Raw genomic sequence first — 25,609 nt, 5'->3', positions numbered from 1 at the left:
TGATTTGCAGTGTGAGAAGCATCATCTGTCCAGATAAATTGCTCCCCACTACATCCTGGCAGGTAATTCTGCTGGGCACATCACACACAAGTCTCCTGCTGCTGTCCTGTGTATAAACGCTTGTGAGTCCCCTCCAACACAGTTACGTGTTATGCGCTAGTCCAATTTTTGCTCAGTGAAAAGGATAATTTATTAAGGAAATTCAGTCCTATTAAGAAAAGCTTCCAGAAACCACCAAAAAGGAGGAAGCCACATCAACCCTCTTCAGCCACCTCTGCTGCCCTGCATGCGCACAGATAAGCTCGAGCTTGGGTCCAGGCAGACACGGCAGGGCCACTGAGGTTAAGAATTTATATGCTGTCTTGATGCTGATGCAGGCAATGTGCTATCATGCCTGAATAAAAGAGGAAAAGCCAGGGAGGAGAAACCTTGCCCTACCTGGGGTTGGAGCGAAAGGCTTCAAATGGATATGTGGGTCTGCCTGGTTTTAATCTCGGAGAGGTTGGCTGCACCTAAGCACGCACCCATGCACGTCGTTGCAGACAGCTTCTCATGTGCTTCATCTCACCTGGCACACAGATATGCTGGAGTTTCATGTGTTATTAAGAGGGTTCCTCTTAGTACTGTTACAAGAGGACTATTGAAACGAGCCACATAACATAATTTAGACCAGCACCATCTGCTACTCGAAGTACAGAAACATCGGTCAATGCTGCTCTTACAGAGTCAAGAGATGCTCAGTAGCATCTAAGGGCTACCCACTACTAAGATGATTTCTGTTACTACCAGCATTTTCTGGATGTCTTAGGCAATCCTCGAAAGAGAGAGCTCGGTGTTACTGTGCAAAGCTACATGACACCTTATTTCATGCTTCACTGCAAACCTAACTGCCTGTTGTTCGCTCTCCATTACCTCAGAGCTCTTTAGGTTTATCTTGATTATCTCCCTCAAAGCATCATGGATTTTTCTGGCAGACTTGCCTTTGGCTCTCTCCAGGTTATCACCTTCCCTTGCACAGAGGAGGATGCAATCACACAGGAACCTCACACAAAGGACAGAAACCCCTCTGCAGCGGAAAGGGCACTGCAGCGGAGGGAGGACCTTGACCATCCTCCAGACTCAGCTGTAAGGGCTGCACAGAAATTATGCCAGACAGCAAGTTTCAGTCATCTTCGTGTCTAACAAGTAGGTGCCAGCGTGACTCCAGCTCTGGGGGTGACTGTGCAGAGGCGAAGGGAGCCCTGGGCTCTGGCGCACAGCAGCAGCACCCCCCGGGGCGCACCTTTCCCCACGGCTGCTCTGCAGGCACCGTCTGTCTTACCTGGGACTCCTCCAGCCCGTGGGAGAAGTGCCAGAATTCAGCTAAATTCCCTTTAGAAGGAGAAAAGCGCTTTTTTAAAATTTTCTTTAAAGCGAAGCACTTAGAGGCTTGAGACTAAGCAGATGGCTTAAAACTGAAAATGGTAAGGAGGTACGGCTATTTTTAATTGCGGAGATTTATCAGTTTTGTCCTGTTGATAAGATTCTCCTCCCCAACCCTGAATACTGCTGTTTCCTGTGAGACAACAGTCTCTATGATATAAATCACAATAATGAAATCCAGATGAAAGCTGGTGCGTGCTGGTTTTGATTCATGTAACAGGATAACGGCAGCATGTTTGAACACACTGGCTCTAAGGCAGCTGTCTCATCTTGTCAGTGCCATGCTGGAGAGCTCAGCTAGCTGCCCTTATTCTCAAGAAAAGGAATTGTGCGACTTCTTCACCCCATCGCACACCCCCCACCCCCACCCCCCCTGCTTTGATTTCCCCCCACCCCCGCAACTGCTGCAGAAGCCTGACTTTGTCTGGGCAGCGGGACCCTGTTTGCCCAGCTGCTGCCTATAGAAATGCATGCATGTGGAACCCTGACCACCACAGAGGCAGGCAGCAAAAATAAAAGAGTATCTGTTGACAGGTAACTTAAAAGCAATGCTGTATTAGTGTCTGTTGAGTGATCAAATGAGTCACCCCTGCTAGCTGTTTCTGACCAGGTACTCGAGCACCCCTCTTGCTGTCACGCTGGGGCTGGGGCACAGCACTCATGAGGCTACATGAAATCCTGGTCCCCGACCCTGCTCCTGCCCAGGGCAATTCCTGCACTCTGCAAATGGCTCGGCACCAAGCAGCAGCCCCCCACTCACTGCTGCCCCTGCCCACGAGGGATGGAGCAGAGGAAACCTCTGGGGTGGCCCAGTGACCCACAAGGACCAGCTGGGATATGAGATGGAAGGGTTCTGACCTAACTTCATCCTTTGCTGCCTGCTCCCTGCTCAGTGTTCACGCTTCTCTGTTTTAGGCCATTTCATTGCACTTGAGCTGCCTGCGAGTCCCAAACGAAGCTGCCATGTTGAGAAGACATGACTGTAAATGGCATGGATCTTTGTCTGTCCGGAACAATTCTGGTACTGCCTGTGTAGGAGAACCGTTCAACACCGATGCCCCAAATTTTATGAAGGGTTTGCAAATATTTCCCCCTAAAAGGAGCACAGCATTTTTCTATCCAAACATGCTTTCTTATACATAACGTTACTCCCTACCAGGCAGGCACCCTGCACTCCCAGAACTGTCAGACACATGAGCAAGGCACTGGGAACTACCAAACTGTCTCATACTCTAATCTCGAATGTTTGCAACTTCTGTCATCCACAAACGTCTGTCTTGTTTCTCACAGCTTATTTGCACAAAACACATTTCACTTCAGTATTCAGCAATACTTTTTCATGAGCTCTGTTCACATCCTCTGTATACAAATCTGTGCGTGCGTATTTTAGTTTGGCGATGCAAGTTGCACAAGACAAATGAAAGCCTTGATATATGGTAGCTGACAGATGCCTGGAGAACATGATGAATGCTTTGGCCAAAATCTGTACACATTTTTTTGCATGACTGGCAGTTTTGAACTTGGAGGTTAGTTTGTGTGTTATTCACAAGCGTTTTCAAGCAGCTGCTTTCTCATAGGAAAGCTGTATATATAGTTTCATAAATACAGGAGGAGGAAGGATGCCTGAAATGGTTGGGAAGACTGGCAAGATGAAATATTGTTGAAAATAAATCCTACTTTGGCACGCTACCAGTAAAAGATGATCTAGCCTTGGATGCCTGCATCTCCTGCTTAAGGAGGATAAAATCAGAATAGAATAGGTGAATAAAATGAAAGATACATGATAGGCTCTCTTCAGCTGTCATTACTGTGTACCCCTGAAAAACCTACTTCACATAACGCAGACAGAAGACTGATGCCTTTAACAGACCTTCAGTAGGTCAATGGTAAGTTCTCAACCACATAACAAATGAAAACACTCAAATGACTGCACTGCCTGGGTACCTTAATGCATACTATAGGTGACCAGCTATGTAGTTATAAACTGTCAGCAACCTAATTTATATAGTTATGGCTCAAGATGCATATATATGGGAAATCCTGATAGAGCAGAGACTTAAAATGGTGATGGAAAATGGTAGCAATTCCTTATTTATAATCTAAAAGAACCACCCCCCCCCCAAAAAAAAAAGGAAAAGGAAGACTAAAAGAAAGTGTTTCTGTTGTTACAAAGTTATTAACTTTCAAGGATCTTAAACTGAAAGATTTTGAATTTCACAAAACAATCTCAAAACTACCTCTGTGAATTAAAGCGCATGGAAGGGCGCCAGTTTATTTTATACGGTTAACACACTGGAATCATCCTCAATTAATACAGTGTGCTACCGTTACAAAATAGTCATTTATTGGAGTCTCAGCCAAATATAGCATCAAAAGCATAGACCACAGGGTTTAAATATGAATATATACCAGCACTACAATACTCTTCTCCCTGAGACTTTTGGGTACAAGGTCAGCAGCTGATAAAAAAGCAGTTTGGAGATGCCTGATTTACAACTACGGAAGCAGCCTGAAGAATAGGGTGACAGCACCGAAGGACGCTGGCTGTAGCAAAGTACTCCTGACCTTGATGCTCCTCGTGAAGGACAGAACAGGAGAGCGAGAGACTGAATGCGCTATATCATCATGCAGGGCTTTTGTTAGACTACATGGCCAGGGCAGCAAGCAGTTCTAATTTTAAAATCACATCGGAGGACTAATATTTCATAATGCAGCCTGGCTGTGCTCGACACTAGTGCAGTACCTGGCAAATGCAGGCTGACAGCCTGCTGCAAGAGCACTGCAGATATCTGCAACACTTTTTTTTACTGATGGTGTAGAGACGTCAATTTGTTTTGACATAATTAAACCAATACACTGAAATTGTTGTTAAGTACCCAAACCATCTCCAAGTCTATCCCTTGGGCATGGATAGATGGATATTGCATGGATGTTATTACAGAAGGGTCACTCAAAGTCAAGAAGCTACTGATCTGGCCTTTTCTTCTTTTGCTGCAAGTTTCAGCAGTGCATAGCAGCCAGCTAACACACTCCTGTGTTTCTGTGTTACCAACAAAAGCAGGACTGCAGGGTCAGCCTCAGCTCTGTTGCAGAGTGAGTTTTCCTCCTTCTGCATGGAAGGAGTTTGTTTCTGCTGGCAAGAATGCAGGGAGGCCAGAGAGGCACTGACGGGTCTGGATGTACGCTGGTTGACATGAGATTCTAGCAGAGAAATTACTGCTCTGTCTGGTAGATAAAGCTCCTATTCTAGAGAGATTTAAGAATCTGCAAGAATTCCTGTTTTAGCAGTATCAGCCAGGAAGACATCTGTTAACTATGACATGATGTTTCCCTCCTTCCCCTGCCCCCCAGCATAAAATTTTTCTACCTCTTACTGTTTATATCGCAGCAGAGATTGTAGACTCTCCTACAAAGACAACACAAAGCGAAATGAATTCTCCAGGGTAGACCAGAATTTAAGTATGACTAATACAATTAAAACAAGCCATAGAGTTTGTGTTGGGAAAGTACTGAAGCTGCTTTTTCAGAATCATCCCGACAGGCTGTTTGTGGGCATTACTCTCAGACATGCGGCAGTGAAGTGTATATTCTTTGAAGCCAGGAATTTCACCTCAACAAAAAAAAAAAAACCAAACCCAAAGTGCTCCTCCTTCCCTGCAGCTATCTTCAATGAGGAAGCTCAGCTACTCCTTGAAAACAGCTGAGGGCTTGCAGTTAAAAATCCTCTGCAAGTCAGGACTAATTCAGCTCGGTAAAGTTACATGACTATAAAACCCATGTCAGTGACAACAACCTCAGGCTCCACAAAAACGGAGGGAACGTGTCCTGTGCTAACTGCAAGTTATTTCAGAGCGAAATCCAAGACCGACCACACATTTTGTCCATTTTATGCCTCAGGATAAGGCCTGCGGTGTTTACTGATGCAACATTCACACAGACCTCAACTGAGCGTTACCAGTGGAGAAATCCTGGCCTGCAAACCACGAGCCAGCTCCCAGGAGTAGTATCTGTCCACGTAGCTTTATCCCACGGTCAGCCTCGCAGCCCGGCTTCCCACCTCGCTCAATCTGCACCACCACGTGTTCCCGTTCCTCTCGCACACCTTCCCCCCATTAATTGCTCTGACACCCGTAAGGGTTGAGGGGGGGAGGGAACATCTACAAGCTCGCAGCTGCCAAGCATTAATGCTAAATGCTGGCCAAGTAACGAAACTTTAATTACAAGCTGCAGCTCTCCACACACAAAAAAATGTTCGGCGCTGACATCAGAGCCGCTCTCAGCTGCTCCGGCACTTGCGAGAGGCGGTAATTACAGCTATACTCCACTCAGGACCAGAGGCTGGTTTCAATCTGTGTACAGCAGCTTTACAGCTCTGAGGTCATTTGGCAGAGGTCTGTCACTGCCGCGATGGCTGTGCACGGTCAGGAAAAAAACCACAGGTTTCTTACTGGCCTCAGACTGCAATTTGCTTTAATTGCAGCATATGACAATTTTTATATTTGGAGAAGAAAATTACTTGAAATTACAGCCTATTATGCTCCTGTTTGCACTGATGTGAACTGCAGGGAGGAGGAACGCCAGCTGAGTCAGGGAAGTCTAATATGGATGTGAGTAAAGTCTCCTACATAGCCAAGATGGCCCTGTATATTCACCAGGTTGATGCACAAGCCCTCCTTACCCACAGCCCGAGCCGCAAAATGCTGTTTAACCTGCAAGTTCCGAGGACACTCCCGCACTACCTTTCCTCCCTTTTCTCAGCTGAAGGAAGCACTGGCCCCTTGTGAAATCTCTCAGCTGAGCACTAAGAACCACTACCCAGTCCTTGGTTTCTTGCAAGGCTGTGCAGCTCCTGCAAGAGAGCTCATGGCACATGCCCGGATTCCCACCAACAAAAGAACACAGCACTTTACATCCTTCTTAGATTAGTGCATGCCTTCAGAGAGGGAGACAGGAGGGCTGCAGACCCTCAGGCAGTGCTGAAGAAGTGACAGCTGGAAGGCAAATTCACGAAAAAAACCCCAAAATGTCAAATAAGACATTTTTGCAGACACAGCAATAATTAACCCCTAGAGAAAATGAAAAAGCAGGGAGACACGTGGCAATGCAGATGTATTCTAGATAAACGATGACAGTGATTTTAACAATTGTCCTTGAAGTCCATTTTTCACCTCTAAAGTATGTAGTCATAGCTCTGTCACAGTGGAAATCCCCAGTCAGCTCCCTTTTGCAGTAAGTAAGGATACGGACTTCAAAATGCTGTGGTTAACCCGCACATGGAAAAGGAGGGCATGGAACACCCGCTCCTGGGCAGAGACCTGCCCTGCAGGACGCTACCCTGGCTGCTCTATTTTGACTCACCCAACCATGCCCATCTCAACACCAAGTTGAAAAGGGATCAAAGATCTCAGGTGATCCTAGAGGATTTGGATCGCCTGGCAGACGCTCACAGCCTGAGGAACCTTGGAAACACAACCACGTCTCCTAAAGCTATGTTTACTTTGGATGCTGGTTAACAATGTCTTTCTCTTTGAGGGCAGACAGTTCCCTGTCCACGATAATAACCATATCAAAACCCAACAAATAATTTCCCACCCAGATGTAGCTGCCGAAAGGTTGACGATTTGTGGGTTGGCAGCCAAAAAGTAACTTGCCAACCCTTACAAGTAAAACTGGTTGAAAGAAAGCAGAGGACACACTGGACTTCCCATTTGCAAATTCAGCACAAACACAGCCCCAGAGCTCAATTAAGCCTTTCTGTGCAACAGGCAGAACGCTTCTGCCAGCAAGGAGATAAGCTTCAACCTACAGAAGCCACAAAAGTGCATTTATTTTGAAGAAGGGGCACCCAAGAACCCTATTATCAAATAAAGACCAGGGTGGGGGGAAGAACAGAACCTACAAAGCCCATATCTTTACATAATTTAACAGTTTCTTAAATAATATATTTTGTTGCAAGTTCAGCGAGAGCATGGACGACACTTTACATCCCAGTGTGGCGAATCCTATTTGTATATAGGTAAGAGTGCTAGGTCACCACTTCAGAAAAACCAAATTCTTCCCTGCTGCCTGCTACTACTTTGGATGTACAATTCAGACAGATTCATGCTTACATGCATACGACGGCACCGCATCTTGCGACAGTCCTGCCAAAACAGCACAGCAAAGTCTCCAGACCTGGTGCAACCGAAAAAAGGCTACAGAAATCTCTCACCGCAGAAAACGCCGAGTTAGAGCACTGATCAAGGAACAGTTACAAGTCTGTATTGTTACAGGTTTGGATACAGTGCAAAATAGACAGGCTCTGCTCGTAATTGCTACAATTAAAGGGAGGATTATCCCAAGGTGAAATAAATACCTGGGAAACAAATGCTCTACTAGACACCAAAGTGCTGTTCTGAGGAGCGAATGATAACCATCGAAACACAATGCAGCTTCATGACTTCAGAAAAACCCTAATGGGCATCCTCCTGTTTTATAACAGATGCCAATTAGAGGAAGTATAAATTTTCCTCTGAATGTGAAAGAATGAACGCATTGTTTGAACAAGCCTTTCATCTAAAGCATTTATGAAATACAGCAGTAATAAAAGCGTTTACTTTTGTAATACCTCTATGAGTTTGTTTTCACATGTCCTGGTAAGTAACTGTCATTTAGAACAAAGCATTCCAAACAGCTGTTATTAGTAGATTAATAATAATCTTCTTAAAATACAGCCAAACGTAACCTCGACCTTCAAAATATTGTTACCAAAACATATCTGTTCTACACCTAAGTTTGCATATCACTTACCATATATGAAGGAAATATTAAAACCCGCTTATGTTTGCCACATGGCCATTGGGGATCATCTAAAAGATTTGGGTCATATTCAACAAAGTCTCCCAGGTCACTACCTATAAAACGATGATAAAGGTAAGAAAGGAATTCATTACATCAAGGAATCTCTGGAGTTAATACAAGTGGCAAAGGAGTTCATAGATAACACACAAGGTGATCTTCATGCAAGATTTTTGAAAGAGTTGAAAGATTTCTCTGTATCTTGAAAACTCAAAAGTATTTCAATACTAGTACAATTTGCAAAGATATAGAGGACCTACAGCTTACGAATTACCTGGTCAATGTGAATTTAGGGCTTAGAGAACTGCAAAATTATATAAAGCTCCACAATGACTTTTATCCCTGGCAACAAGTTTTCACGTGTTTATGCAGATGTTTTGATTTGTTTCACTTAATATGCCAGAATACCTTCAGCATATATTGCTTTGGCTTATGTTTTGTGCCCGGTTTTGTAAACACAGCCCTTTCCAGCCTAATAAAGGTCACAAGTATGATTTACACCTTCAGCTTATGACTACCATGTTGCCACTGTAAATTTTCCATAGCAAAGGAACATAACGATAAGCCTGACGCAGGCAGAACAAACAATGCCGGTGACAGGAGGAGGCATGCCGAGTGCCATCAGGGGCTGTCAATACCATCAGCAGTCTTGTTTACTTAACTTTCCGTCATCTGTAAGCCAGCTTTGCTAAACAAACAGGGAATGAGCTGTGTTTCACCCACAACATGAGACTTTTGTTTAATTTAAGCAAAAGAGGATGCTAAAACATGACATGTGTCTGTCCTTCATAATAACTGCCTATCACCAGGGTACCCAAGGATATTAAAAGGCTTCTTTGGAAGTTACCTGCATCAATGCTCCCCTGGGTGCTGTTAGCTCTCGCCAAAGAAAGGCTACGATGGCTTGCATTGCGAAATTGGGAGAAGGATGAGGTGGAGTCTATCGTATTTCTCCGAGTTCCCAGAGCGTTGGTGGGAAATAGGAACTGTGTATAAGAAACCGTCTAAAAAGAAAGTCAGAATCAACAGACAGTTACTCTCAGCTCAGCTCAGCCACAGCAGGAGGTGTTTGGTGCATCTCAATTGGAAGCAAGGGAAGCCAAATAAGCAGAGGATTTTCTGGATTTAATAGTTAGGTACAGATGAATAAACACCAGTCACCCACATTTGCTTCAGTGCAGTCAGTTTATCCACGCAAAAAAAGCTTTTGCAAAGGCATTAATTCTTCAACAAAACAAACCCCCACACACAAGCTCTAATACACTGGATTTACAAAATCCTACTCAAGGGTCAGATTTAAAAATATGTCAATTTGGTTGGGTTTTTTTCAGTAGGCCTTCTCTGTGGCAGATTTCAGCTCCTTCTCTACTGAAACAGCATCATCTCTATGGGTCCTTCAGCACAGAGCCGCCAGATGCAAGTCACTTGAATGATGCTAAACTTAAGCACTTTCTCTGCTATTTTTCTCCTTTAGGATTTTGTCTGGCAAAGTCCTATTGGTGTCATAAGTGAGTTCCAGTTTATAGCAATGGTTGTGGAAGATCATTTACTACCTCCCAACATGGGCTAAGTGTGAATGAATAAATTGTGACAAAATTATTTTTAGAGCGTACTGATTCTCTGCTTGTATGCTTGGCCAGGAATAGGCTACGCCTTGCTTCTCGTAGGTTTATTTTCCAAAAATAACATTATATTGAAGAAAAAAAAAATGAGTCTCAGACTCTAGACTGGTTTACGAGGAGGTCAGAACAGGTATCAAATAAAACATGAGCTTTCATTTTTTTATAAGCTGCCAGATTGTCCTCAGGAATTTACAGCCTGTGGTCTGGCCTGACACCTGGTTAGGTGAGCATACCATGTGAAGCAGCATTGACCTAGGGCCTTTAAATCCAGATGCAACAGCAGACTGGGTAAACTGAACCGTAAAAAGTAAATCAGACTTTCAGCAAAAAATGTTTTCATTTATGATTTAAATTGTCTCTCCCCTATATATTGTCTAGAATGGACCACTTTCCCTAAAGATTCATAACCTATTCTATTCAAGTGAATGCACCCTTGGATTTTGAAATACTCATCAGATTTGTACTACTGTCTTCCTGCTCTTTGGAAAAATACACTGTTAAGCAAAATTTATTTTATTAAATAAAACTGAGAGCAAACAGAATTACAGCTTACAGCTCTCACCAGAAATTATTTTCAAGCCTCTGACAATATACTCTGCAGTGATACCTGCTGACGGAGCCAGGGGAAGCCTGCACGATTCAGTAATGCTTTACAGACTCAGATGTTGCCAGAGGCAAATTTCCTCAAGGAGATAGAGTTGTTTGCATTGACAGCTTGGGCAGCCCTCCTGAATTTCTGCTAAGCTTATTTACAGTTTGCGCTTACTGCGATTTAACTATTGTGTTACAGTTTGTGTTTATATTTGTGCTTGTTATTAGTTAAACCATTTTTTTCCCTTATTAGGTAAAACCTAAGGGAGTAGGAACTGAAGCATCCCCACCTTCCCATCTGCTCCAAGCTCCACACCTTCGAGACCAATTATCTCTTTCAGACACACTCCAGTAGAATGGCACTGGCGTCCACTGTCCAGCTTCACATCCCTGGAAAACAGAAACCAGAGCAGAAACAGCTCTTAATACACATGCCTTGTTCACCTTCTACCACCCAATGCTGAAATAAGGCAGCAGCATTAATCCAAACAGGACAATGCAAAGCACAGACCAGACAACTTTTCCAGCAGGCAGCACTTGTGTTGTCTAAAATACATTCTAGCGAAAACCCTCACCTTGTACCAGGTTGAACCTCACACCACACCTAAGGTTCTCCATCATTGGATGCCTCTGACGAAACCTGGCACTGGGAAGGAACTGGAAGTCATATACAGTTGGGGTGAGATTCAACAGCCTAGCTTGAACAGCTGACTGCCATATATCCATCAGACAGACAGTCCCAGGATACACACCCACGTCCCCTATGCCGTTGGGCAGAGGTAATTACCAGTGAAAGCCTCCAGGAGGGATTCCTGCTCCTCCAAGTGCAGGAGAGTGTCCAAGCCCAGTGACCCTCCTGCTGGAGGCTGGCAGGAGAAACCCAGCTCCCCATCACCTCAGGATGGAAACTTGGGGATCTACTTTAGAAGGACTCAGCATCTTACACTTTGGAGGTAAATGCCTGATGCCTGAGACAACCAGGCTGTATCCTATGCTTTAGCATCACGACCAAAGTGTGAATGACGGTAAAAAAAGACTGTAAGCAAATCTGCACTCTGAAATGACAGCTGTATACAACTCCAGAATATTTATCTCTCAATATTTTCCTGGCTGATTTCTGCTGAGGTCAAATCATGTGCTTAAAACTGTGGGAGAGATGCTGACACTGAGGCAGGGAGAAGCCCTGCAGGCTCTTCACCCAATGGCAGGGCTGGGCTGTCTCCTACTGTGTCTGCACACCCTGCTCCCTTGTCTTCCCTTTCCAACCTATCACGAATTTTATTTCTGTGAAACATGGCAGTTGGTGAGTGCCCAGTAAATCATGTATCTTACTGCTGGAAAAATGCAACGTCTGCTGGAAAACATACTTCTGTAACAAAGGAAAAGACTGTATCAAGTTCCTAATCCCAACAAAGTGCTCTTGGTTTCTTGACTGGGGCTCACTTAGCACAGTGTCACATTATCGTTCTTGCTTCCTGATATCATGTTACTGAGGGGCTGGTCAAATAATTATGTAAAAATAACCCTCTGTCAGAAGCATGGGATTAGCCTCTCCGCTCTTGTGTAGAACATGTTTAAAGGAACTATTTCTCATACAGATAAATGCCAAATAGTAACCATTTCAGCAGGTCTTACCTACGAAACACACGACCTGAGAAACATCCCAACCCCCAAAAAAATGAAAATATCTGAATTACCTGAAATAATATCAGAACAGTTCAGCTTCCTTCCAATCAAAACCTTACAGACATAGAGTAAGAAATAATGCCATTACGACTCTGAAGACAAGTCACGGAGATATTTCTCCACGTAATAATTAACAGACAACGATAGATAACTCCATAATGCATCAAAAGAATATCCAGCACTCTTTGTAGAGTTGCCACAGCAGCTTTTAAAAAACAAAGAGCAGCTCTGGGGATGGAAAGGAAATCAGTGCTCAGGGAGCAGGGTCAGCTGGCACGCGCGAGCACACACGGGAATGATTCCTGGACATTAGCTGAAGATCAATGGACATCAATGCTTCCATTTTCCCATCTTTCTGACGTTTCTAAAGAAGATTTTACCTTCAGGACCCTGTGAACAACACTGCAGTCATTCCCCCTCATCCTAGATGTTTTGCAAGGACTACTTCACGTCTTCCCCTCCTCTATGTATGCTCTACATTTCTAGGTAGTGTATGATTGCTTGTGTTGTAAAACAGAGTAATAAAATACTACTGTTTGGAGAGAAACCTGTCCATAAAACAGAGAATTAAACTCCCCCTCTTGAGGAAAATCGGTACTAAACAATGTGCAGTTTCTTATCTGCATATAAATGCAAAGGCTCATCCTGGCTTACACACATCCTCCTCTCACTGGTAGAAGACCTTGGTGAACATCTAATAAGAAATTCCCAGGCGACTTTACTATATCCTTTTTGAGTTCTCTATCAAGTTGTTGCAGGACAAGCCTTGATCTTTTTCCCTCCCTCCTATTACAGATGAAAAGCTCATGAATGCCTCAGCAAAGCTCTTGTTGGGAGAGCAAGCCCAAGGGCTGCCTGGCACAGCTGCTTCCTCCCTACACCCCCAAACCACGAAGAACAACTAGGGAAGACCTTGGGGATGCTTCCACTTTGCCCGTTCCAAATGGGTGAGCCTGGGGAACAGTTCAGGATGGTTGTTTGGGTACAGCCACTGCACCAGCACTGACAGCCACCACTGCAGAGTCCTTCAGGATACATGTCCCCAGCGTGGCACCACGGTCAGTGGGCCCCATGCGGCAGAGGCATATGGAGGATAAGCAGTTCATATAACAATAATCAAGCTTTCACTATGTTTAAGTTATTTAGATCACTGATAGGACGGAGGAACTGCACATACCAACATCCAGTGGTAAAGGGTGCTTTCAAAGAATGCAAAGAGACTTTCAAGTGAAGAAAACTTCTTTCCTCCCCTTCCTTATTTTTTATTTTCTGGTTTTATTTTCCAAAAGGGCTTTTTAACAAAGTTTTCAAGGGATTCAAGCAGACACCAAAAAGCAAAAATCAATCATGGGAACGTCATTTTACTATCTTCACCTTATTGGAACAGGGAAAGCTTAAGGAAGAAAGATCAGGGATGACATTTCCTTAGGAGGTAAAATACTAGATCCCAGTTTCTGACAAAGTCTGGGGACTTACCCTGACTTACATCAATGTCAAGCTCTAGATATTCCATTTGTGCACACCATTTCCAGAAAACTGAGCAGTGTTATAAACTACACGCAAGACTAAGCATAATGTTTTAGTTATCCAGGACTGCAGAAAAGAACCAGAAGCTTCTCCACCCAACAAAGTTTACAGATTTTCTTGGAACAGTACCAGGTGACTTGAGATCCCAGATTTGTTGTAGGATGGTGAAAAGTTTTACTGAGCAGGTAGATAAGGATCAGAACAGGAAATCTCACTGTGCCTTTTATTAGTCAGGCCAGGATTAACAGACTGGAAGTTGGAAGCTGTTACCTTTGGAAGTGTAACATTTCTTTAATGAATCAAATGTTATGCTTTGACGTGATCTACAAAGCCCCATGCAAGACTCCTGCTGGGCACTTGCTCTTTAAATGACAGCAACAGCTGAACACTTTAACCTGTGAATAATTTAGGAGGTCATTAAATATTAAATAGATTTCTAGATACATGAAAAAGCCTTCTGCTTATTGCAAAAAGGAATCTGATAATTGTTATTTAGAGATGCAAATCTTTTGTCACTCTATGCTTAGTGATTCCCGACTGTTGAGAATTATTCTAAAACAAAAAGAAAAAAAAAAGAAAAGAAAAGATACTGTTCTTACCCGTCACCGTAAATTTCTACTTATTATCTCTGTTTATAAGGACAAGGACAGTGACAGATTTGGAAAAGACGTGCTGCCAGCCAGTCCAGCAGTTGATCTCCTGCTGCCTGAGACTGCCTGCTTTAATTGACTGAGAGCTTTCAGATCCTAATGCCATGAGCGCTGCTTAGAACAACAACTCCAGTGGCAATTTACAGGGAGTGGAGGTGGAAAAACTCCTGGAAAGATGGCTCTAATGGGCCAGTAGTACCCTTCTCTCTCTAAACATATTCAGGTGTCAGCACTCTGTCCTGATGTTTTGCCCAACACAGAGTAAAAGTTCAAAATTTAAACCTATTAGCTTCTGGAGAATCATTGTTTAATTTCAATCTAATGGAAGAAGGCAACTCACACAAATAAGCAACAGTGGCTCTATAAATTTTATACATCAGATGATTAGTTTTGAGAAGTCCTGCGGGGGGGGGGAAAAAACCCAGATTTATGTGTCTTTCTGTAAAGCTAATAGGCACTTGGTTTTGGTCTTTGTTCAATTTGGGAGAAGGAGAGAAAATGGGCAATGGTAAAGAAAAGCAGGGCTATTTAAGTTTCCCTGTTATCAGCTAAAACCAGGTAGTTATTCTTCCCCAGGCCTACAGAATGATAAATGCTCAGGAAAAGCACTCGAGATTGATGACTTAATCGAAACTGCCTCGCATACAAAAATCTGTTGGGGAAGAACTGTGAGGAACTTGGTAACTAATCGGAAGGACAGAACAGAGTATCCTGCTTTGCTATGTGCTTATTGCTACTATCCTTATGGCAATTTAGAGGCTTTCACTTCTGTAAATATTCCTGTTTTCCACACTCACTGCAATGCTTGTTACCTGACCTGCCACATAACTGACAGCAGGGGTGCGGCGTGCAAGACAACCTCACCAAAATGCTTCATTTTGCACACGACTTACTCAGTTTAAACACTGAAGACGAACAAAGATTTCAGTTTAGGTAACAAAGGCCACTGGGAATGCCTGGCCTATGGACTTGTTGATCGTTGTGGCTACCTGTTATTTGGGGTGATGGTATTGAGAACCTCTTGCTCTCAGCATCACTGAACTTACTAGTATTCTGGTCAGCACTTAGTTAAATTAAAAGTTAAATTCAGCAGTGATTTGTCTTCGGAAACTGGATGAAGCTGGTTTGTAGCATTTCTCAGGACACAATTCTTTTTATCTGACGACTTACTGCTTTTACTTCAGAACGGTCTATTTCCTGGATTTCTATCCATTCAATTACTCATGTTGCATTATTTCCTTTAACTGGAGGCAAGTTTAGTCAGATGAATACCTATATTCTTGTAAAGACAGCAATATTCAGCAGCTATGCCTGCTGCATGTAAGTTTCTAACCACTTAATTAATTCAGTGACATGAAGAATAAAAGATGAGGTGAACTGGCTGGTTTTATAAGGACATGTACTATGGGATGCTCTGGATTTTCCATTCTGTAGCTCATCACGTCCAGCTCCAATGGCAGTCAGTCACTGCCAGCCCTGCGGCTGAGAGCTGAAGGTAAGACCAGCCGTGCTGCAGTGCCACATCTGCAGAGCGACACCACCAGCTCTCCTGCCCCAGGTCCTTGAGATTCATCGTCTGGGCAGGACTTCACGGGAACTTGGAAGCTCTTAAAAGGTTTTTACAACATCACAAAACTAAGTAACATCAGAATAGCTATGATTTCAATCTGTAAATGTTTTTTGCCATTAACAAAAACAAGCCTAAAGAGTTCCTTTTCAAAAACACGTTTCTAAATTATGAACCGCAGCGATGCATGCCAAAGAAAAAAAGACGACAACACAACAGAACTATAAACCCAACTAACTGCGCTACTTTCTTTTCCTGGAGGAAAGACAATATGGTACCTTCATCCTCCTCTATAACACCTCTAGCAGTGATGGGCAGACACTGCCATCACCTTTTTCGAACCTTAAAATTCTAGTGAGAACTGGGTTGCTCTCAGTTGGCTGCAAGCATATGCAGCACTTTTCTGCAGGCCACATGGAGCAACTCTGACAACATCCATGAGGACTGTCAGAGTTGTACCATCTCCTTGGAAGTTGAAGAAGTGGTGCCTAGGGAAGTTCCAAGAGCAGGCAAGCAATGGAGAATGGGTTCCCTTTTTCCCCTGCCAAGGAAATCTGCCTTTTCCAGGGTAGCTCCCTGAAGGCAGAGCTAAACTTGGTCCTTCTTCATCCTGACTGGGTCCACAGAATGCCCTTGCACAGACTGTGCTGGGGAGTGCAGTGGGCAGAAACCTGCAGGCACATTCCCTTGCAGCCAGCACAGGGAGCGCTCACAGTTCCTCCCTGGGGACATGTGCAGTGACCCTAGACCCTGGAGCATGACCTGACTAATGGCTAAAAGGCTAGTATCTGCTGTGTCTGATCCCCAGCTCCTGTCTCAAAGGGCTGAAATCCAATTCACCTCAAGCCATATGGAGCCCATCTCCAAATGAGTAATTCCTTCAATTCTTGTTTAATCCATCTGCAAACAGCTCCACTCTGGTCTACCATGATACAAATCCCCTCTGAGGGTCTCCAGCAGGTCAGCATGCATGTGTACACGCATATGCTGAGCACAGTGTGGTGGGGCAGCTATTTGCTAGTGACCTGAGGCATTTCCCCCTGTCCTGAAGGAGGAACAGCACCAAGGCTCAACTCCACTTGCTGTGAGCTTCCACTGTGACGGCCTTTGACAAAGGAGGTATGCACCACAGCAGCTCAGGGGCTGCACAAAGCACAACTCTGGTAACTCTCGTTACATCCCATTTTCTGCCTATCTGCAGAACTAGACGTGGATTAATTCTCATCTCCTTCAAGAAAGATATAAAGCAGATGCTGAGCCAGAAATCCAGTTTCAATACCTTTCACAAAGTAGCTCTTCCATCTTTTGAAGTATTATGCTTAAATAATAGTATTACTATAACAGTATGTATGAAGCTTCAAGTTTGTAAGTATTATCAGAGAATACTGGGGTGTCAACATGATCCACAGTATAACATCAGTGAATGGTGAGAAAGGAGAGGAAAAACAATTTTTACAAAGCACAAATGCCTCTCCACAATGGCAAAAAAGGTTCAGTAGTCACTGCTGCATCTCCTCATGTATGCATTTTGTTTGTAAACTTTACCGCAAAATATCTTGTGTGGTAATGGCATGCCTGTTTCACAGGTGAGCAAGATTTTATTCAGCAGAAAAATTCAGATCATGAACACCCTTTAGCCATGAAAATTTCCAATACATTGAAAGAAAGAGTAGCAACTGTACAACCTATCCTGCAGTACCACCACTAGCACCTGAACTGCTTTGCCTCTAACCTGTGCATCACACAATGACTTGGTCTTTTATAAAAACATCATGGAAGCCAAGCATTCGGACATTATCAGGGCTGCTGGATCCTGTAGGTGCTACCTGCCTCTGCAGATCAGTCTGCAATGATAATGAGAGTTTGTGTGTGTGTGTCTGTTATTTTAGTAACAGACACAATGACACCACTACAGTGCCCTCAGTGCAGGGCAACCCTCTCATCACTGCCCTTAGTCACCACTCAACCCCGTGTAGGGACTGATGACTTTGGGCTGTAGGATACTGGGAGCCGTGGGAAGCCAGCAGGCAAGATGCTCAGTGCCTCTTTCAGCTCTTGACCTGCAGTATAGCCTTCCTTACATTGCTTTCACCTGGCTATGTCTGCTCTCACAGCTGCTCTGCTTATCTAGATGGGAGAAGAAAAGCAAGCTCTGGTCCTGCCCATTACCCTGCTCTTGGCCATGGGAACAGCTGAAGCTGTGCCTGTCTTCATGTCACCAGCAAAGATGCTGGCAATCTTAAGGTAGTCAGACCCGGAGAGAATTGATGGCCCAGATGCACAAAAGTACCTGCCTCCCAGCAGGAGATAACACATCTCAAAACCTTTGTCAATTGAGTTTTAACTCTCCCCTTTTCCCTTGCACAAAACCACTATAAGCTAAAGCATTAGATTTCCATCAGATACAAGGTACAGATTAAAATTCTGATGACAGAAAACTCTAGTGATTACTTTGTTCACGACTTCTTTCTCCCCACCATGTCACTCTTTGCTTTGCACTTTTCGCTTCTCTTCACTCTAACAGAGAAAACTAGACAAAGTAATTCCCCTGACACATGGCATCCTTCCTTCTCAGCCCCAGCAAGTACCACCAGACCAGCCTTCTGAAACCGCAGGGGGAAAAACTTACCATTCAGCACCAGCAGCCTCTGTGCCGCCCTGGAGTATGTTTCCCTTCAAAGCCTGCTGCCAGCCGCGCTCCGGTAAGCTGCCAGCTGCCTGGCTGCTGGGAAGGGGGATTTGGGAAATATATTCCAGGGGACAGCTCAAACACCATCCTGTCATGTACTTCCATGGCTATCCTCCTCACGCACCCCTGACATCCATTTGTATTTGCACAACCACTTAAAAACTCTCTAATCCTCACATTAGATGGGGGTTTGGGGAGGGCTCCTGCTATTGTAGCTTGACCCTGGCACAAGGGGTGGGAAAAGGCCACAGTCTAGAGTACACTGCTTGCACCTCACTGGTAAGGGGCGATGCTGACCCATCCACCGTGGCCAAGTACACAGAATTTAGCTGTGACTGCAGGAACTGCCTTCAGACAGGTTTTTAAAATGGATCTGTTAGTGCAGTTTAGCTGCCAGCATTGATACAGTAGAGCTCTTCTGTGCTGCCTGCAATACAATGGAGACTGGCAGCCTCCCCAAAACACAGCTGCGCCTGGAGATTTCCTCACTGGCTGCAGTGCCCTGAGTCAGAGCAGAGGTGGAGAAGCAGCAGCAGCTCTGCCATGTGCTCCTCTCACATGGAATAGCCCCCCCTGCACGCACATCTACCCCGCTCTCCTGCTCCTGCCAGGGCTTACTCCAGTCTGATTGCAAATGTGCCCGCGGTTCCCTGCAACGATTTTTTTCTTTTCCTAAACTATTCAGTAACGTCTACAGAACATAAACCAGGACATCTTGCCTAGGGACAGACATAGGCAATCCAGAGATTCAAAGAAAGCAAAGCTAAAGGATGCCGTCACTACAGCACTCCAAAAGAGTACCCGTGTCTCTTCCCACTCTTACCACACATCCAACCTGCAACAAAGTACGCAAACACTGTGCAGCCTGAACAGAGTGGCTACAGTTTATGCTACACTGCCTCATCTGTCCTTTGCACCAGCTGTTCCTGGAAAGGAGGTGCCAGTGAATTGTTTCTCTCTTCCTCTGATGCTCTGGAAGAAACACAGAGGGCATTTTTTTTTAATCTTGCCTTTTTAGCAAAGGGAACAGGGCTGAATTGTTTTGTACTAGCACTTGCTACCTTCTCATCCCATGCCCTTCTTGCTGCACAATGCACAAGCATGGTACAAGGTATTACATGCTGAAATTTAGGTTTGCAGCTGGGACTTGTTACTGATGTAATTTAGAAGGTATAATCAGTCATCAGCATTTCAAAATACACTCAATTTTCAATAAAGAGGTCATTTCTACAGAGCAATGACCATAAATGAATGACAGTATACTCAAGAAGAATGAACAAAGCTGCCAGTCAATAATTTGCCTGACGTGTCATCCCAGTTTAAGGGAAAAAATTTACTGCAAGTGACCCAACAGCAAGTCAGCTCTCCTACAAAGGTGCCTCCTTTCCTTTGTGCATTAAAAATAATCTCCCTTTGTTTTGAATTACTGATGCACAAGCAGCTTGTGGCGAGTCATTCTCCCGAATTAAATATATGGCTGCAAAGTACAAGCCAAATGCATCTTTTATGCACTGGGTAAGTATGACTCCAGACGATTTGTCAGTCTTTCAAACCCACCTCAGTGTATCAGCTGAATACCTCCCCAAATTCTGCGCCCTGTAGGCGCTGAGATGACCCCAACCAGAGGCAACTCTCAGCTGCCCGCAGTGGCCACGCTTCACACTCCTCTGCCCCAGGGGCACAGAGCTGCCGCCAGCCACCACTGCCCTTCCCAGCCTTGTGCTGAGCACCTCTGAAGGCACCCAGCAAACCGTGCCCCACAGCCCGCACGGCAATGTCCCCTAACCAAATCCCGTTTCTTCCACTTCTGCGGTTTCAGTGGAATAGCAAAAAGTTTTCTCAGTCTTTGGAGAACTGCTTCAATCTGAATAAACTTTTCTATCAAAGGTCTAGTGTCTCAGCACATCAAGGGATGCAAGGCAGCTCCACGGATGTTGCCTACACCAGAACCAGAGCCTATATGGCATTATGGCCAAAATAATCTGTTTTCACTGACTGAATGATCTGACCAATGGCTAAATGTACAATAAAAGGCTATTATGTTTTCATCCAAGTATTACTCTATGGTTCTGGGAATCTAGATACAGTAGCATCATGTTTGCGTGAGAGAATGAGAAAGCTAAGACTGCTTATAAAATAAAAGTTGTACTGTCTAGAGTACTCGTTTTGTCGAAGATGAGTGAAGGCAAAAGAAACGATAAAAACAGTGCATTTTTCAAGAACATTGATTTCAGGGGGGAATTTTCTCCAGTGAAATAATCAAAGATACCACAACACATATAAATAACCTGGGGACTGAGAGCTGCAGTTTTAACTTGGTAATGTTCCACAAGGTAAATATATCTAAGTGCATTTATCTTTTCTCAGAGCAGATATGTAAAAGCATTAGCCTCCATCATGCTGTTGTCTGTTATCAGGTCTACATGCAGGCCCAGAAAGACTATGTAGTATGTGTATAAATATACATACCCGACTTGGGTACAGTCTCGATATGGCAGCACTGAAAATATGCTACAGAAGGATCTTCTGCTGCTGATAAGGACTATTCTAAAATATAAAAGAAAATAAAAGAAATCAAAGACTAAAATTTAAAAATCCCACCACAATAAGCAAAGCAACAGATGTTACCATTGAGGAATTAATAATTGTAAAACTTCCATCACAGATGATTTGTCCCTCTTCTTTTTTTATCTTACAGGTTGGGTATCATGCTACTGAGTCTTTACAGAAGTGCTGAAACCTGTGCCATACATTACATAGTGAATGAGTAGTGGACTTGCATCCCTTCTACAGAACTTTCTAGGGAGAACTGAATACATTACTGGAATCCAGGAGAGGTGTTTTTCTTGTGGAAGGAGTTCACCCAGAGAGGCAAGAGGCTATTCTGACAACCCACCACTATGGCTGAAACTAAACAGACAAACCCAGCAGCAACCCAGGTGACACACACCACCAACCACCTTTGGTAAGACACCACGACTCTGTGGTTGGCTTTACTGGACAAAGAATTTCCAGCTGCTGGTCATGGCCTTTCTCTGCTAAACCAAAGGACTCCCTTGATTTTCAGCTTCTTGTTCCTGAAATAGCCTGATTCATGGATGAAGTCAAAATTTGCCATTATCCTAAGCTTTCAGATCCTTTAGCTGTTTTCCAGGTTCCTCCTTGAGTCTTCTCCAGTTTTCCCCCATCACCCTTCTGGCTCTTTGGGCAGTATCAGTGGCCTCAGCAGTTGCACAGATGGCAGATAGAAACATCACATCTTTCAGTCTTACCTTTCAAATCAGTGCCCAGCCCTGACGACCTGCCAGCCTCTGTGCTCAGTGACCACACCAGCCCTCTTGGTTCTGATGTCACATTGACACTCAGACACGACTGGGACACAGGCACAGATCCCATAGCTCCTTGCCCCTTCTCCTCCAGCGCCACGTCTATCTCAGTCACTAACGGTCAGGGATGAATCCCACCTCCCGTAAGCATGGCTTGCCTTCATTCCTTATAGGCAGGTAGCTCAGGATTTGGCTACATGAGAGCATACAGTACCTGCCTGCACAGAACTTATCTCAGAATACAGGCCACTCACAGCAAACGCCTTGTATTTTTAACCAGTCTCCAAATCTCTGCATCATCTGCAAAGTCACGGTGTGGCATTAAATCAAACCTTAGAGTAACCTATCCCTTTTACAGCCACGCTGCTACCTTCAGCCATGAAGCTCTGACATAATCATTCAGCAACATCAGAACCACCTTGAAGTCAAGATCCACTTTCCATAAAACTGCACGAACTGCCAATAGCTACATTATTATAGTTTTGGGAGATGCAGATTTAGCAAGAAGCCAAGAGAAGCTTGATCAAGATGCAAGACATAAAAAAATGCCAATAAATAACTGATTGTTTATAAATATACCCTCTTTCCTTATTACCTTCAGGACTCTGACAATTGTACAATGCACACTAAAAGGACCCTCCTTCCCTCTAAAGTTGGCCAACAGGCTGCATCCCCTCGAATTCATCTAGGACACAGTGATGGCAATTTGTGCCATCTTCTGATCTGATTAGATTTAGAATTTACTAATGTTTCACCTTTCTAAAAATCTCCACTTGGGTCCAAATGCTAGCACCTACTGCCAGGATGCTTGTCAGGGCTATTGCACTTCCTTGCTCTGCTCTCCAGCATTGGTTTTTCTGACATTGTGTGCCACAGATCTGTTAAGTGAGGATTTCACCTGAATTTTTCAAACTTTGTCCTACACTGGGCAAAACTGGGCAAAAACCCCCAGTGAGCTGTTTTGTTCCTGACTGTCCGAACACCATCATATGCATCTATAAATCTTGTAGCAGTTACGCTGCTATTAAAACACTATTTCCTTAAGGAACCAGCTTACTCATCGTTCTTGGAAAAGGTTTAGAACCCCAAGAGAGCTGCTGCATGTAATGCTTGGAAAAATGCAGAATGATCAATTTTCCTTCTCCTGGATCATTCTGTTACAGCAATCCTATTTTCTTCCTTAAAAGCACGTTTAAAAGCAAAGTGGTATTTGTCCTTTAATAAAGGAGGGTTTCTAATAATAAACATGCATACAGCATTAGGACATTATCCTGCAGCAGATAAAGTATGATGTCATCGTTTGTCTGAATGCTGCAATGGTAAGTATCTCAGATCCTATAAGATTGTGTCATGGTGCAGCAGTAAGTTATACAGCAGGGGGGAATAATTTTTCACATTTGAGAAAGGCAATCTACAAGCAAAAAAACCTGGCATATGATTAATTTTGTGCTTGCCACTGTTTATTGCTGAATGGTTGCTACTCACAACAGCTTGCTTGTTCACTGGAAGCCTTGTTTGCTGATGTATGAAACTTGGCACAGGTTTCAAGACTGACATCAGAAAGCATCTCTGAATTTGGAAAACCATGGTACGCACTAAGCGTATTCCCTCCAGTCCCTCTGGTTGCTTCTGGAAATACAGCTCTTCCACCAGTGCCCTACACAAAACCCCCTCATCTCTTAAAACTTGAACAGAAAAAACAATGGTGCTTCTACATCCACAAGCAAAGACAGCAGTGGGAAGTTACCCCGGAAAACTTGCTCTGTGTATCAGAAAGAATCAGACCAGAAGGTAAATAAAAAGCCCCCAGCCCAGCCTCAGGTTTCTTCAGACTTCTTTCTCTTGGGACCCAAGTATTGCCTCTCTTTCCATAAACTGAGGGACTCTCTTTACATAAAGATCTCCCAGGCTGAGCAGGAGAGGAGCCCATTGCCTCCACTGCCATGATGCCACAAAACCTTATCTGCAGAGCTGCTGGAGGAAGCTGGTGCAAAACAGCCTTAGGAGCTGGACTGGAAGAAAAGCAGGGACGGCAATGGTCAGCAGCTCAACACGGAGGGATAAAACAGCATTTCATTTAGAGGTCTGGTGACAGGCAAGGAAAAGAAAAAAATTCTGAAAGCCTGCAATGATTTGCTGGGACAGAAAGTCCAGAAACTTGCTGTAAAGTATGCTTTGGAGAAGGTGTGGTGGAAGCCCGTTGCTGGTCAAGAAAATCAGATTATTGTTTATGGGAGAAAAGCATTTTCCTGGCTTTCAACTCTTCAACAAAGGGCATCTATGATCGTGTGCAGCTCTGAATGAGTTATCTTCGACATCAAAAGCAGCTTGAGTCAGAGCAGGTTTATGAGCCCTGACTGCCACTGTGCCACCTAGACGTGTTTAAAATCACTTCCTGAAAAGGTTTTAACTCTCTAATCATCACATTTCACCAAGAAGTTGTACTAATTACTATGGTGCAGAGCAACCATTATTTTGCAAGAGAGCTCTGACAATGTGCAACTGTCTGAGACTGTAAAAGCTAATCTTCCTACTTCTTTAAGGAGGTGTATGTTATGAAACTAAAAAACCTTACTGAGCACAAGGTGCTCAACAGAATCAGGAATTTGCTTAGCTTGAAGAAGAATAATGTCTGGGGTTTTCAGCATCTGCCTAGGTTTGACTATGTTGAAAAGGCTGTGATCAGGCAACGTGATATACATACAGAACACTATAGCCGCTTTTCTCATACCTGACCAATGATGTTTGACTACCAGGGCTTTGCTGCCCTGCACGCAAAGGTGTACACAGAAACCACGGATGCTGCCTGGGTAGCAGCCATCATTTTGGATCCTCCCAAGTCCAGGCTGGGGCTATGGGAAGGTGGCTGAGAGTAATTATCAACTGTGAGGACAATGCAAACAGTCAGCCTCTTAAAAGCACATGTGTGTGCATTTCCACAATGACAAGGGCTTAGATCTGTGTGCTAACAAAAAAATTAAGAAAGCAATGGCATGGGGGTGGGAGAGGAGCATTGTTCTACTGCTTTTTATCTGCTATATAGGATGACTGTAGAAATGTTCTTGTCCCGTTCTCACCATGAATTTGTTTGTTCAGCTGGCTCAGGTTGCTGCTTTGGTGGCCTGTTACTGCTAGATAGGAAATCTGCTTCACAGTAAGGGAAGATAGCACCAATAATGCTGAGTAAAGTGGGTAAAACCACACACCGGTGGCTACGTGTGCTAATTTGTATGTCAGGGCTGACTTGTCTTTGTCTTTTAATGGGAAAATTAATTTTGTGCTATTTTACAAGACTGCTTTGATAATACAATCTAGGAAACGTAATTTTCCAGCTCCTTTAATAAGCCATGTCCTAGAAATCTGAAGAAACCGGTTTAACCAGTGCCCAGAACCATCAACAGGAAGCTTTACAAGGACTGCCTGATAAGCTGCGGTCTGTGTCTGTGTATAGGTGGTTTTCCTCTGTGCTAAATAGCTGAACTCTTATTTTTCCCACAGCCAGTCCTGCCTTGCTGCTGGACTGCTGAAGGCTGGACCCAGAGCATCATTGCTCAGCACATGCCATCCCTGGGGCTGAGGGGGAAGAGCTCTCAGTACCACAGGACAAGGACGTGTCACTTTACAGGTTGAAAGCCACAAACAAGGGCAGTTACCAGAGAAAGGTGCCCTGAGCTATCATCCATGCTGCAGTT

The 25,609-nt window shown here is 44.1% G+C and overlaps 1 protein-coding gene across 2 annotated transcripts in view; it reads right to left on the bottom strand.

Moving 5' to 3' along the window:
- Window positions 1-25,609, bottom strand: part of CABLES1 (Cdk5 and Abl enzyme substrate 1) — a 74,252-nt gene that overhangs the window by 6,896 nt on the left and 41,747 nt on the right. The window contains exons 4-7 of one of the 2 annotated variants that reach the window (XM_040586113.1): window positions 21,061-21,138; window positions 10,763-10,862; window positions 9,107-9,263; window positions 8,212-8,315 (exon numbers count right to left, since the gene is read on the bottom strand). In XM_040586113.1, coding sequence (XP_040442047.1) covers window positions 8,212-8,315; window positions 9,107-9,263; window positions 10,763-10,862; window positions 21,061-21,138 — 439 coding nt within the window. The remainder of the gene's footprint in view (window positions 1-8,211; window positions 8,316-9,106; window positions 9,264-10,762; window positions 10,863-21,060; window positions 21,139-25,609) is intronic. The other variant, XM_040586114.1, reaches the window with a different exon arrangement.

This window comes from Falco naumanni, chromosome 3 (assembly GCF_017639655.2).
Source record: "Falco naumanni isolate bFalNau1 chromosome 3, bFalNau1.pat, whole genome shotgun sequence".
In the NCBI taxonomy this organism is placed as follows: domain Eukaryota; kingdom Metazoa; phylum Chordata; class Aves; order Falconiformes; family Falconidae; genus Falco; species Falco naumanni.
This window is presented reverse-complemented; position numbering and strand designations above follow the sequence as displayed.